Genomic DNA, 15,207 nt, shown 5'->3' on the forward strand with positions numbered 1-15,207 from the left:
GTTACTGCTGACTTTAATGGAAAAACTTTTAGCATTTCACTGTTAATCATGATTCTGGCTGTTTACCCTCAACATCTTTCATTAGTTCATTTGTTCGTTCGTTCATTCATTCATTCATTCATTCGAGACACAGAGAGAGAGGCAGAGACATAGGCAGAGGGAGAAGATGTGGGACTCAATCCCAGGACTCTGGGATCACGTTCTGAGCCAAAGACAGATATTCAACCACTGAGCTACCCGGGTGCCCAATCTTTCAACTTTTTATTTTGAAATAATTATAAACTCACAGGAGGTTGCAAAAGGAGTAGATTCCTCTGTACCTTCCACCCTTTGTCCCCCAGTGGTTACCATCTTACATAACTAATACCAGGCAACTGACATAGTATCATACTGTTTATACAGGCCTTATGACAGTATTCCCGATTTTTTGTAGACTCTGTTTGAATGTGTGTTATATCCAACTTAATCCCACCAGTAGGAAGGTTTGTGTAATCATTGCTAGAATCAAGATACAGAATTGTTCCACCACCACCAAGAAAATCCCTCATGCTATCCCTTTAGACTTAGTTGGCTTTAAAGTCATTTGGTAAGGTTCTTATTGAGTGGGAGCATTAAGGAAGGTACGTGATGTGATGAGCACTGGGTGTTATATTTAATTGATGAATCACTAAATTCTACCTCTAAAACTAATAATACAGTATATGTTAATGAAATTGAATTTAAATTTTTTTAAAAATTTCATTCAAGTGTAACATGCATGCAAAAAAGAGAACTTAAGTGATTAAGTGAACAAGTTAATCTTCACAAACTGTGTACACCCTGTGACCAGCACCCAGAGAAAGAAACAGAACACTGCCAGCCCCTGCCTGTGCCCCTGTTGGAATGATCAGTTTTGGTTTGTTTTTAAAGGTTTATTTGTTGGCATACTTGAGTGGCTCAGTTGGTTAAGTGTCTGCCTTGGGGCCAAGTCAGGATCTCAGGGTACTGGGATCAAGCCTCGCATCAGGCTCCCTGCTCCGCAGGGGGGTCTGCTTCTCCCTCTCCTGCCCCCACCCTGGGCCCCAGAGACTGCTCCACAGACAGCAGAGGTGAGGTGCATGGGTTCCATGAAGGCTTTATTAGTGCACACTGAAATACAAACTCCACTGAAGTCTCACAACAGCCTTATGATTTTCCCCAACCATTTGGAAATATGAAAACCATCCCTCGCTCACGGGTCACACAAAACGGGTCACACAAAACAGGTCACTGGCCAGCTTATGGACTCTCACCCAAGGGAAGCGCCTCATGCGAAGAATGAAGTAAACTCCCAGTTACAACTAGGCGTCATAGAAATAGACACCTTTATTTAGACTGGCCACGTCTCATACATGCGGTCCTAGAACGAGGACCCTGTCAGACCTGGGAAATACTTTACAGGATGGGGTCTTGAGTGTCCTGCCTCCAGGCTGGTAGTGACTCCTGCACTGTGCTGTCTTGCTTTCTTCAGTCACACACAGGACCAGCCTCCTAGTACCAGCTCACATCCTCTTGCACTGACTGGAAGGGAATCGTGGGCTGGTTTCTCCATTGGAGCTGCCAGAGCCCCTTCCCTCCATGGGCCCGGGGATATGCTGTGGGACAGCATGAAGGAGACGGCGCTCGTTCACCCCGAGCTGGTCTGCCTGGGACCGCAGGGTACTGAGGAGGGCGGACCGCCGCTGCCTGGTACACATGAGGTTGAGGTCCACCAATAGTTGAGGGAGGCTGAGAAGGCCAGGCACAGCCCAGGGCAGGGGGAAGTGGCACTGTGAAACCCAGGGTGGTGGCGCAGGGTGGGACCCCACAGGAGAGAGAGAGAGGCTTCCCTCTCTGTATTTTGTGTTCCATCCACCATCTGAAAGAATTCCTCTGGGTCACAGGAACAGACAATCCAAAAGCCCCCCCCTCGCCCCGAGAATTTGCTGTCCAATGGTTGAGGGTGGGAGATCTTTGGGTAGTAGAGGAGGAGGGTGGAAAGCATTGGCTTTACAGCTTAAAAATTTTGCATTCAGTTACCAGATCTACTGACCTTGTGCAAATTGCTTAATTAACCTCTCTGAGATGTCAGATGGCTATCTGCAACATGAGAATAATAACATCTATTTTTCTAGGTTGACTGTACAGACCAGCTGGGTATATAGAACACATGTATCATGCACATAAAACACTTAACAAACGTTTGCTCCCTTCTTTCTCACTGCACTCTACTGACCTCATATTTGGGCTGCATTCCTCGAAGCCAAGATTTCTGTTTGTACACAAAGTAACATAACTCTGTTTGCTAGATATGCTAGATATCGTTTATCAAGATAAATATTGGTGTAAAAACCATCACATCTTCCTTCTAACATCACAGATAGTATATTGAACTCACTAGCAATACAGAAAGTAGAGACAGAAGCAGAGAAATTATTTTTTAAAATAAAATTAGTCTTACATACTTTTTAGTTCAGCTATTCCCCAAAAAGTACAAAAATTAAATACATGATGATCTCACAAGGATGAATGTGACCAGAGAGAACAAAAGCATCTGAAAGCTTAGTTTTTGTTTTTGTTTTTTTAAGGACCCACCACAGGAGCTATTTTTCCCAATTGTTGCTGTCCTGAGGGAACTCATTAAATGAAAATCTAATTAGTTTTCATTTAAATGAATCTTAGCTTCACAGGAACTTGTGCACCAGGATACTCTTCAGGTATGTTCATGCCTGAGGCCACAACACTGATTCTGTGATGCACCCCACCTCTATTCTAATCTTCCTGAAGAATGCCAAGGGGACCTCCCAGGCCACAGCCTCGAGACTATGGGTGGATAGAGAACTACTGCAAGCCAGCCACCTTCTCAGGCTATAGTTCACTCCAGTTCACTGCTCTGGGGGGCTATATGCTTGATGTTTTTTTTTTCCCCCATATATTTAAAATAAGATTTTGTAGAAAAAAATGGTTAAATAAACATAACTTTAAACATGAATGTCTACGTCAATTTGTTATTGTGGGAAGTATCTGTAGGGGCCAATTATCATGAGCATACCATCCTCATTAAGACGGACTTCATTTCAGAGTTTGGGAATCTATACAAAGTCACCGAGTCATTATCACGATCTATGGCAATCCAAATGCATGGCCTATGTACATACTCAACCAAATGTTCCATGAGTTAATAAATCACTTTTATCACGTGTAATGTAAATTGGGGCTAGGAAAGGGCTCATAGTAGTTTGTTTTCCTACGACAAAGAAAAGGCAAAGAATGTTAACATACTTTCTTCAACTGTCAACTTACAGGTCATTAATCTCCCCCCTCCCTTTCTATAGCCTCTGGTTCTCATAATATAATTTTTATTTAGCTCTCCGACTTCCAGGAGCTGCTGTTCACAAAGGGCACAGAAATAGTGGTTGGCCATAGCAAGGGATTAACATAGCGAGGGGCCTTTGTATGGGTGTCTCAGTTGGCACAGAAAACTTGCCACACAGAAGACAACCCACATGTCAGATGAACTACTTTAGAATATACAGCCACATGACTATATGGGTCCTACCAGAGAAACAGCATTCAGAAAGTCGTCCTCAAAGGCAGTCACAGCTCCTAAGAGAAATCAGCCCTCTTTAAATTAATATTTAACTTACCTAAAGGTCTGCAGAGAGAAACAGGTGTTAGTCTTTAATATAGGTAATATACTGAGCCAGCTACAAAACACAAAACTCTTTTAAGTATATAACTAGTATCTTTCCCAACCTTTATCCCTATTAACAAGCATCTCTGTTAAGAGCAATGTTTCTATTTTGTTTCATGTCTCCAACACCCTGAGAAAACAGATCTTCTAAACACAGGGACACATCCACCCGGTGTGCAAAGACATCGATGTGCTAATGTAACAACAGTTCTGTGTTTTAACTCCCTGTGTTTTAACTAGTCCTGGGTTAAACGATCCCATGGGTGGTCTTCAGGTTTACAACTGCTCCATTATCTGTCCTTTGAGCAACAGCTGAAGGAAGCTCCATTTCTGAGGGAGCCATTCATAGAAACTTTTGGATTCTCTCTTTCCATTCTTTCTCGGCTGAAGATTGTGTCCTGGTCACTGTCAAACTCAGACTCAGAAACCATCAAGCTGGAGTTGTGCTCTGTGCTTCGGTGTTTGATACCTAGGGAGAAGCAGACAGATGCATCTTGGGGGAGATGGCCTTTTCATTCCCCACTATCATTCTGGTTGTAGGTCCCATGTACCGGTTGTGTGCTCTCTCTTCAAAGCATCACTCACAACACAGCAAGCGTTGGGGGTCCTGGTGAGCATTACTAGGAGCTTTGGAGTCGCCTCTGATCTGAGGCCCAAGCTTTGACACTTACCAGCTTGCTGTGTGATGCTGGACAAGATGCCTAACCTCTCTGGGCTTTCAGTCTCATTAGCCATTAAAAACTGGGAGGTAACAAAGCATTTCTTTCATGGGTTTATGGTGAGGATTTAGTGAAACACTACACGTGAAGCCACTGCCCAGTATTTAGCACTCAGTAAGCACTCGCTAAATGAAAATTCTTATGATTTTACTATTTGGTTCAATCAAAATATTGTGGGAAGGAATGCGTGATTGCTGGTGGTCAAAACAAGAGACAGAACTGGTATAAGATATGATCCCTGCTCTGAGAATTTATTGTGTCTAGCTAAGGGTTTAAGGCAAAGATTCATGAGAAGATGATTCAAAACAGGCAAGAAATTTTTTAAAATAAATTTTTTAAAATTTTATTTATTCATGAGAAACACACACACACATACACAGAGAGAGAGAGAGAGAGAGGCAGAGACACAGGCAGAGGGAGAAGCAGGCTCCATGCAGGGAGCCCAGTGTGGGACTCGATCCCGGGACTCCGGATCACGCCCTGAGCCAAAGGCAGACACTTAACTGCTGAGCCACTCAGGCGTCCCTTTAAAATAAATCTTAACAGGAATCCAGAACAGATAAGCACACACTGATCAGTCAGTATTATTTCAGCGATATTTCACACAGGATGGGATTTGGACAGCAGGAGAAGGAAAGGCGTGTAGTGTGTAGAGAGGTACCAGTCATTGGGAGAAGCAGATGGCCTGGCCCAACCTGCCATGGGCACTCACCAGCTCCGTCACTCAGGCAAGTGGCTAAGCTTTTCTGTGTCTCAGTTTCCTCTTCTGTGAAATGGGGAGAATCAGAGTATATATCTCACAGAGCTGTTGGTCTCACTGGAATTAAATGGGTGACATGCCTGGAACAGGATGTAGTACATATGAGCCAGTAAGACCTGTTAAGAGTTACTCTCAGAGGCCACCTGAGTGGCTCAGCAGTTGAGCATCTGCCTTCAGCTCAGGTCATGATCCTGGGGTCCTGGGATGGAGTCCCTCATCAGGCACCCTGCAAGGGGTCTGCTTTTCCCTCTGCCTATGTCTCTGCCCTTCTCTGTGTGTCTCTCATAAATAAATAAAATCTTTAAAAAACAAAACAAAACAAAAAGTTACTCTCAGGTAACTACTCTGAGGTTAGAAGGGTCTGAAGGGGGTAGTGAGAATGTTGGGGAGAGGCAACGAGACTAAGTGAGAGGGTGGGTGGAGTGTGAACAAGGCACTGACACCAAGGTTTAGAGCCTGGTAATAAGAAGAATGAGGGTTCTCGGAATAGAGACAGGGATGAAGGACGAGTGTACCATAGGAGGAAGGTGGGTGACATAATGCAACTTGAAAGCACTTTGAGCTCTTAGGTCTAGAGCTGCTTTATAAACCTGATATGAGATGATGTAAATGGTGAGCACACATACATTTATTATATTACTCTCACTTCCATGTCCTGTGAAACCCTCCCTGCCAGAGCCCCCATCAGTCAGCCCCGTGGGGTCTCGTGCTCAGCCAGGCGCCATCTGGGCCTCGGCAGATCTCCCTGCGCACTGCTCTGACCACCTCTTCTGGCCAGTCATCCTGGGGAGGCAGGTACTGGCCTTCCTTGTCCCCATCTCTGGGGCTTCGTCACTGTCAGAACATAGGGCAGGCACTCAGCATTTACTGTGGACATTTTGCATCTCACAGCTTTGAGAGTGCTATGTCCCCCTGTGAGAATTTAGTGATAAACTCAGAATTATGAAGAACCCATACAAATGAGTGCTGAGCAGCCTCAGAGGGCCAGGGTAGGTTTACTGCATCTCTAAGAGTTACTGAGGGAGAGTCAGAAAGTTCTCTGAGATGGGCCAGAGTTACTTCTAAACATAGAGCTCTGCTCACTTTGTGAAGACTGTCATCAGTTTTCTGTAAAAGCTTTGTGTTCATCTGCATATAGCTAATCAGCTAATGGAAATGCTTGATGTTAAAGTCCACGTGTTATTCTGCTGCATTCTGGTGGAGCAGACCTGCAGGACATGGTGTTCAGAGATGAGCTGCTGTGGATTGGCCTACACGCTCCACACCCCACACTCCAACGAGGAGAGACAAACCTGTTTGAAAAGCAGTCTGCCTGCAGTCATTCAGCTGACAGCAGGTATTTTATATCCCTCACCTGTGAAAGCCTCAAAGTGCTTCACCAAAATGTCATGAAATTCAGAATACAACTATGCCCCCCACCGCAGATCCTTGGGACAGGTAAAGGCTTTTCTTCCCAGAAGCCCAGACTCACTCTTCCTTCCCTATGAGAGTGCTGGCTCCAGCCCGTTCTCCCATCACCCAAGGTAAGGCTCAGGCAAACACCTGGACCCAGTCATTTAAAGGCAGCAGGTAAGCATCCTGAAGACCACCTTACCAAATTTCGGCCTCAACTCCATTCTTTCCTGGTCATCTATGTTATCCAGGATGGTATACTTGGTTTTCTTTCTTATTTTAGTCCTTTTTCGTCTGAAAGGAACAAGAAAAAGCTCAACTCAGATTTTCAGAGGGGACTGGGACCCAGGAATTAAAACACTAAGGGGAATGGTTTGCCTTTAGAATGGGAGGGTTGGCACTTCTACGAATGATGTGCACACAGCCAGGTTGGGTTCAGTGGAACAGAGGTGCACCACGCATCTTGAAGAAACACAGAAGCAGGACAGCCATACATACCAGCAACGCCCACCTAGCTGAAGGCTCTCAGCTAAGCCTGGGCGAGGGCCCAGGGCCCTTGAGAGCAATCCTCTCGCTACCTGTGTGTTGGCACAGTGAGCTTTCTCCTTGAGTAATTCCTTACTCAGAAACACATTTTCCGCTGAACCTATACTGGCCTAGAATGTCCAAAGATGCAAAGAGGATGTAAGCTAGCAACCAGGAAAAAAAAAAAAAAAACAACAGAAATATAACAGATTCCCAACATTAACTGGCAACCACCCAGGATTTCATTTTTTTTACAGCATGTGAAAACTGGGCTGGTCCTTGGTATGTCATCTTGAGCTTCAGGGAATTATTTGGAGATGTGCATCCAAGCCATGGGAAGGTTACATTGAGGACCGTTTCTCAGCACTGAAACTGTTTCTTGACAGGCTGGTGACCAAGAACATGGGCCTCTGATCCCTGATTTAGTGCTTACTAACCGGGTGATGCTGAGATCATCTTTTGACATTTCTGTGACTCTATGTTCCCACCTATAAAATGGGAGTAAAAACAGTCCCTTTTTATATGGTTGGTGGGAGGACTGAACAATATTTATAAAGCACTGAGAGCCATTCGTCACAATGGCAAATATTTAATATTATTTATTAACACTTAAAATAGTCACAGTCAACCACTCTCTTCAGCATCACCATCATCTGCTTGATACACATGTCACAAAACAGCAGAATGTGTATTTTTAAAGTTTTCATTTATTTTTGTTTTTTGCAGAACTTTTTAAAGCCAAGCATAGCAGGGTGTCCATCATGTATCGTAATTCATCATATCTTCTTTGGAGAGCATTTAGTATTTTGTGTAGGAAGGTGGGCCACCCACACAGTATTCTGAGGACTTGAGAAATCACTGTCTCTACAGATCTCACAGAAGGCCAGGCACAGAGTTCTGGAGGATTCAGACACTGAGGCAGCTCAGAGGTTTCTCAGGTCAGCTCCACAGAAAACGGAAGAAGGAAAAACCTAAAGCAAAACTTCTCTCTCGTGAGTATATGGCCCTGATTAAAGTTCTGCATTTATTAAATAGGATTCAGATGGATTCCACTGTTGCTTCACCAAAAAAATAAAAATCTAAATTTGCATCAGAATGTTCTAGAACTCCTTCCTCTCCTGTGGGCTAGTCAGGCCACTCCAGGAGAGTTGTAGTAACCATCACGTGAGGCTGATAGAATATTAGATTTGATACAGAATCACTAAGCCTTCTAGGGAAGAGGTAAGCTGCATGCATTAAGAAAAGTCAGCCTCTGGATACCTGGGTGGCTCAGTGGTTGAGTGTCTGTCTCTGGCTCAGGTCATGATCTTGGGGCCCGGGAATTGAGTCCCACATCGGGCTCCCTGCAGGGTGCCTGCTTCTCCCTCTGCCTATGTCTCTACTCTCTCTGTGTCTCTCATGAATAAATAAATAAAATCTTTAAAAAGAAAAAAAAGAAAAAGCTGCCTCTGGTATTATTCCATTTATCTAGGCACACATGCCTTGCGAAGAGAGTACATTATAAAGGGTTTTTTTTAAGTAGGCTCTACACTCAACACAGGGCTTGAACTCACGACCCTGAGATCAAGAACTGCATGCTCCACCCACTGAGTCAGCCAGGCAGGCACCCCCCCATAAAGGAGTTTCAAAGTCTAGTTTATCTTCATATAAAAGTGATTGTCAGATGGCTCAGCAGCTTCACACACCCAAGCAAAAGCTACTACAGCTATCGAGTCCCATTTCCTGACGTGTCTTTATTTCAAGTAAATAAATAAGCAAGCAGGCCTGGTACCTCTTGCAGCAGTAGATACACAGCCAGGGCAAGCCCCCCATCAGCACTAGGAGAGTGAGAGCCAACGCTGTCACATAGAAGATACTCCACTCTGAAAAACAAGAAAATGGGAATGGACATGGTTACATACTACTCGAGAAACAACTTTATTTCAGTGATTCAGAGTATTTTTGAGTTCTGACAAGCAAAGGCCACCTGGGGCGTTTGCTGATCATGCCTCATCGGGCTGGTAGTGAGCATAAGCAAGGTAAAATACAAATAAATCAAGAACTTAAAAGCACCCTACTTTTGTTCACTTGGCCCAGGAACCTCATGAGGTATAGTTCATGCTGACTTAAGGACAGAATGATCAAAAACAAATTAATTAAAAAGTAGTGCTATATTGGGCAGCCCCGGTAGCCCAGCGGTTTAGCGCCGCCTTTGGCCTGGGGTGTGATCCTGGAGACCCGGGATCGAGTTGCACTTCCGGCTCCCTGCAGGGAGCCTGCTTCTCCCTCCCTCCCTCTCTCTCTCTCTCTCTCTCTCTCAATCTGTCATGAATAAATAAATAAAATCTTAAAAAAAAAAAGTAGTGCTATAAACAGCCATGTGTGACACATCAAAATATTCATTTTATAATCACAAGAAACAACACTAATCCCCAAAATAGTTCTGGCTGAGTTTTATTTATTTTATTTTATTTTATTTTATTTATTTATTTATTTATTTATTTATTTATTTATTTATTTATTTTAAATTTATGATAGTCACACAGAGAGAGAGAGGCAGAGACATAGGCAGAGGGAGAAGCAGGCTCCATGCACCGGAAGCCTGACGTGGGATTCAATCCTGGGTCTCCAGGATCGCACCCTGGGCCAAAGGCAGGCGCCAAACCGCTGCACCACCCAGGGATCCCCCTGGCTGAGTTTTAATAAGGGAAATAAAATATGTGTATGGCTGCCTATGACAAAAGGCCACTTTTCAGAGAGCCAGGTGGTAATTCAGAACCCACCTGACCTATATTCCCTTCTATGTCCTTGCAGAAATCCAGTGTAAAAAGCCACTGCAATGGCAATTCAGGACAGAGAAACCAAGGGACACAGGCTTAACTCTATCCCATGTTATATATGCTCCTTGGAATAATGATCCAAGGGCTGGCTATTTTCAATTCCTCAGCCAACTAAGTCCATCTGGGTCCCAAGGCAACAAAATTACCCTTGGAAATAGACGGTTCTGGGAAATTTCCTTCCCAGAAGAGATATGAGAACATCCACTAGGCCAGCTGAGCAGGTGTTCCAATTCTTAGTGCCTGCTGGACAGACATCCGGGAAGAGTGGGCTAGATTCTCCATTCACCTGTGTCCAGCACAAACCAACCCTCCCAGCAACACCAGAGGCCATCAGTCAACTCTGTTCTGCCAAACTCTATTTCAAGTCTTGTCATGACCTTTTTAGAAGAACCTAAGCACATCTGCACTGGCAGGTGGTGGGAAGAATCTTAACTCCTACTCCTTGGCTTCAGGCAAGGAGAGAGCAAATATGGATGGCAGCAGAGCAGAGCAGGTTCTTCTGGTATTTCAAAATGGTGTGTCCCAGTGCCCCTCACCCATAGCCGCACCCCGCTCCCCACCCCATCTGGGACTTACCACAGTTGCTCTCCCCATCCTGGATGTAACGCTGTATCAGGTTCTCCATCCATAACTGGGAGCACACACAGCGCTTTGTGATGGGGTCACAGTGACCATGGCCAGAGCACTTCAGAAGGCAGCCTGCAGAGGCGGGCAGAAGGAGGGGATCCTGGCTTCCACCTACTGTGGATTTTTGTTAGCACAAGCCCCGAGTAGATGCGCCTTGCTGAGTCAACAGCCTCTTATGGTATGGAGGGGTTCCAGGGAGTTTCTCTCATCAGAAAGTAAATGGCAGAAAAAAGCCAATCCATACCAGGTAACAAATGCCTTAAAAATGTAGCCAACACATTGTACCCTCTGGTCTAACAGATAAATTCTAAGAATTTATTCAGGGAAAGTAATTGGAGATATGCATAAAGATTTGTCTACAATTACAGCATTATTTAAAATCAACCTTAAAGTCCTTGAGTGGAGGACTGGTTGAACATATCCAGGATGGAGGACTATGCAGCCATAAATATCTTATTGAGGAAGAAATCATACAAGATTGTATAAAATGATAATAGGATTTGAAGTTAAAAAGCAGATTAAAGATATTTATCCAATTATCCTGATGGTATCACATGTTTCCAGACATGGAGGAAGTGGAAGGAAATACATGAGAATATTAACAAAAGTTAAGTTCGGATGGTGGGGATTCTAGGCTCAAGAATCGAGAGGATTGTTTTCAGTTTTTTGCCTTTCTGGATATTTCACATTTCCTACAATAAATAAGATATTACTTTCATAGCTAGAAAAAGAGAGATTATTAAAAAAAATTAAGTTAGTGCATGTTAGCAGTGAGGATGTCAGCTGTGGGCAGACATCTCTCTGAAACAAGCTGAGCTGTACTACCCAACAGTGTTGTGACCCTTGTAATGCTCCCAGTCCTCAGCACCTGCTGGAATGCCCATGTCAATGTCATGGTCCTCATAAGGTAGTAACAGAGAACCAGAACAAAGACCACACTTCAACCACACTCATGATTCAGTTTGGGGCCAAGACTGAGCAGCAAGGAAGGGGCAGAGATGGAGGTACAATGGAAAGCACACAGAAGCCACCCTACATTTCTAGTAGTCTATGAAGCACCACCATCACACCACTTCGATGTCCAACATAAAAAATTATATGAACACAGTTTTTCTGGCCCATAATACTTATTTGTCTTTAAAACGTTCTGGCAGCTTCCATGGGAAAATTCTGATAATGACCATTATTTGGAGTACAGTTTTAAAAACCAACCCATAACTGCCATTGCTCTTGCTTTCCTCAGAGACAAAGAGCAGTTGGCTAGTATGCTGGAGGAAGCCCACTGTAGAAATAAATGCAAAACAAGTCTCTGGAAACTAATGTGAAAATGTTCACATGTCACTCCTCTCTCCATGCCTGTAAAACTTAGCCATGACCGGCAAGGCTGATTCTGATTCTTCTGGAATATTCCCAGAGGAACCATTCCACAGGCATATTCTTAGAAGAATTAAGTTCAATATTAATTTATAAATAGAAACATATTGGGACTCCATTCCCAGTCCATCCAAAAAGACTATGTGACCTCACATCTGTCCTGTCAGATGTGCAAATAGATCTTATTTCACCTCTTCCAAAAAATCTGTCATTTTAACCTCAGTGGGTATTTAGGTTTCTGTAAGGTTCTCAATGCATTTAATTTGATGGGATGTTTTGCTCAGTGCTAGCCAATTCTGAATAGATAGCAAAGATTTATATGACTTGGACCCTAAAAGAAAGGACATTCCCACAGGAAATATACCTGCTGTGTCAATCCTCAAGACTTTGAAGAGCAAGAAATCAGCCTTCTCCTTTGCGAGTTGCCTGTGCAGATTTTGGACCACGTCAGCAGCTTTGAGAACCTTGAAAGGTGGCCCACTCTGTACATAAAACACAATCACGGTGCTGCAGAGGAGACAAGGAGAGAGGACAGCTGCGTGGTCAGGCAGTGACCAACAACACATCCATGCCAACCATCTGACCTGTGGTTTGGCAAGGACATGGGGGCATATCTTGTGGGCCAAAGAATGAATCCATTTCTATTCACAAATAAAGGCTCCTCAGTCCCAGAGAGCTATCTATTCACCTGAAGACAGAAAGACCTTTAGGTTAAGAGAAATAACATGCCTGTGTGTGCAAACAGAACTCAGCCATACACAGGACTATACCTTTACTTTGAATCTTTTTATTGAAATATAATTTACTTACATTGAAATTCACTCTTCTAAACTGCATCACTCAGTGGCTTTTGGTGTATTTGCTAAGTTGTGCAACCATCACCACCACCTGGCCCCAGATCACTGTCATCACCTCAAGAAGGCACCCTGTGCCCATTCCAAAATCACTCTTCATTCTCTCCTCTCCAGCCCCTGGCAACAACTAACCTACTTTCTGCTTCTCCTGATTTGACTGTGTGTTTGATATAAATGAAATACACAGGGACACCTGGGTGGCTGGGTTAAGCATCTGACCTCGGCTCAGGTCATGATCCCAGGGTCCTCGGATCCAGCTCTACATTGAGCTCCCTGCCCAGCGGGGAGGGATTCCCCTCCATATTCCTCTGCCCACTGGTGTGCTCACTCTCTCTCAAATAAATAAAATCTTAAAAATATATATATACATATATATATACATGAGACATTTTGTGTCTTGTTTCTTTCACCTTTGCATGCTGTGTGTTCAAAGTTTATCCACTTTGTACTATCACTACTTCCTCCCCTTTTACTGCCAAATCATACTCTATTGAATGGACATACCTCATTGAATTTATCCATTCATCAAGTGATGACATTTCGATCATATCCACTTTTTGGCTGTACATATAATGCCACTATAAATGTATCTGTGCAAGTTTCTGTAAATATATATTTATCATTTCTCTTGAGTATGTACCTAGGAGTGGAATTACTGGGTCATATGGTAACTCTGTTAAGCGTTCTGAGGAGCTACTAACCTGTTTTCCACACCGGCTGTCTATTTTACATGCTCATCAGCAATGCAGAGTGTTCCAATTTTTCCAGGTACTCACCAATGCTTGTTATGGTCTGTCTTTTGGATTACAGCCATCCTAGTGGGTGTGAAATGGTACCTCAAAGGGGTTTTGATTTGTACTTCCAACTGCTCATGATGTTGAGTACCTTCTCATATACTTATTAGCCACAGGTATGTCTTCTTTGGGGACATTTCTATTCAAATCTGTATTCATTTTCAAAGTAGCCATTAAAAGTACCATAAACTGGGTGGCTTGTAACAGAAATTTATTCTCTTAACAGTTCCGGAGGCCAGAAGCTCAAAATCGAGGTGTTGTCAGGGCCATCCGGTCTCCAAAGGTGGTAGAGGAAAACACGTTCCACTCCCTTATCTTGGCTCTGAGCAGAGACACATCAATCCAATCTCTGCCTTCATTGTCACATGGTGATCTCCTTGTGTGTCTGTCTCTGTGTCTCTTCTCTTGTTATAAGGACACTGGATGGAGTGTGACTCCACCCTACAGCAGTATGGCCTTATCTCAACTATTTCCATCCTTAAAAATCCTATTTCCAAATAAAGTCACATAGTTACTAGGGGTTAGGACATAAATGTATCTTTTGAGGGGACATAACTCAATGTACAAGTAAAAGTTTTATTGTGAAAGGCTGCTGGATTTCTTCAAGTGCTTTTTTCTGTGCCTCCTAAGATGATCATGTGGGTTTTGTCCTTTATTAATAGGGTAATTACATTAATTGATTGGCCTACCCTGCATGCTTGTGATAAATTCCACTTTGCCATGGTGTCTACTGCTCTTAATATGTTGCTGGATGCAGTTTCAAAGTATTTTGCTGAGGATTTCTGCTTCTAGATTCATACGGGACATTGGTCAGTAGTTTCCTTTTCTTGGGATGTCTCTGCCTGGTTTTAATATCAGAGTAAAAACTGGCATCCTGCAATGAGTTAGAAAATGTTCCCTCCTTTTCTCTGTTTTGGAAAAACTTGTGGAAGTGGTGGTAGATCTTTATATTTTTGGTAGAATTCACCAGTGAAGCCACCTGATCCTGGGCTCTGTGGGATGTTACTGATTACTGATTCAATCTCTTCACTTACCAGAGGTCTGTTAAAATTTTTAATTTCTTCTGCAGTCTGTTGGCATAGTTGTCTCTTTCTAGGATTTTTGTCCATTTCATCCAGGTTAACTAATTTGCTGATATACAATTGCTCATAGAATAATACTTTTAATTTCTCTATGATTGGCACAAATATCCCCTTTCATTCTTGATTTTACTAATTTGAGTCTTCTCTCTTTTTTCTTTTCTCTTTTTTCTTGGTCAGTCTAGCTGAAGATTTATCAAATCTGTTGATTTTTCAAACAAATGCCTTTGGTTTTGTCAATTTTCAGAATTGTTCAGTTCAGTGTTTTATATTTTGTAAGTAAGGGAAATGTGTGATTTGTTTTGAGAGTTCTATAAAAAATAATTCAAAAAATTTTTAATTTGGTATTTTTCTAAGTAAACTTCAGTTGTCTGGAAAACAAACCTAAACAAAGTAGCTGACAAAAATTGACAAGTGGATTTGCCATGAATGGTAGGTTTTTCATTCCCGTATTATTTGTTTCCTCCTACCCTACCCTACGACTCATAGATTGGATAAGAGTTCAAAAATAAAAGCTCAATGGAATAAAGGTCAGATGTTAGCCTCCTGGACTCCCAGAAGACAGCAAAGGTA

The 15,207-nt window shown here is 43.0% G+C and overlaps 2 protein-coding genes across 9 annotated transcripts in view; one reads left to right on the forward strand and one right to left on the reverse strand.

Annotated features, from left to right (window-relative positions):
* Window positions 1-2,989, forward strand: part of ALDH5A1 (aldehyde dehydrogenase 5 family member A1) — a 34,743-nt gene extending 31,754 nt beyond the window's left edge. The window contains exon 12 of the mRNA XM_049105875.1: window positions 2,680-2,989. Coding sequence (XP_048961832.1) covers window positions 2,680-2,730 — 51 coding nt within the window. The 3' untranslated portion in view covers window positions 2,731-2,989. The remainder of the gene's footprint in view (window positions 1-2,679) is intronic.
* Window positions 1,090-15,207, reverse strand: part of KIAA0319 (KIAA0319 ortholog) — a 96,809-nt gene continuing 82,691 nt past the window's right edge. For all 8 annotated transcript variants that reach the window (XM_049105873.1, XM_025443061.3, XM_025443094.3 and 5 more), the window contains 5 exons: window positions 12,272-12,414; window positions 10,483-10,605; window positions 8,859-8,949; window positions 6,765-6,856; window positions 1,090-4,160 (listed from right to left, as the gene is read on the reverse strand). In XM_049105873.1, the coding sequence (XP_048961830.1) occupies window positions 3,982-4,160; window positions 6,765-6,856; window positions 8,859-8,949; window positions 10,483-10,605; window positions 12,272-12,414 (628 nt within the window). In that variant the 3' untranslated portion in view covers window positions 1,090-3,981. The remainder of the gene's footprint in view (window positions 4,161-6,764; window positions 6,857-8,858; window positions 8,950-10,482; window positions 10,606-12,271; window positions 12,415-15,207) is intronic.

Source organism: Canis lupus, chromosome 35, assembly GCF_003254725.2.
Source record: "Canis lupus dingo isolate Sandy chromosome 35, ASM325472v2, whole genome shotgun sequence".
Classification (NCBI taxonomy): Eukaryota; Metazoa; Chordata; class Mammalia; order Carnivora; family Canidae; genus Canis; species Canis lupus.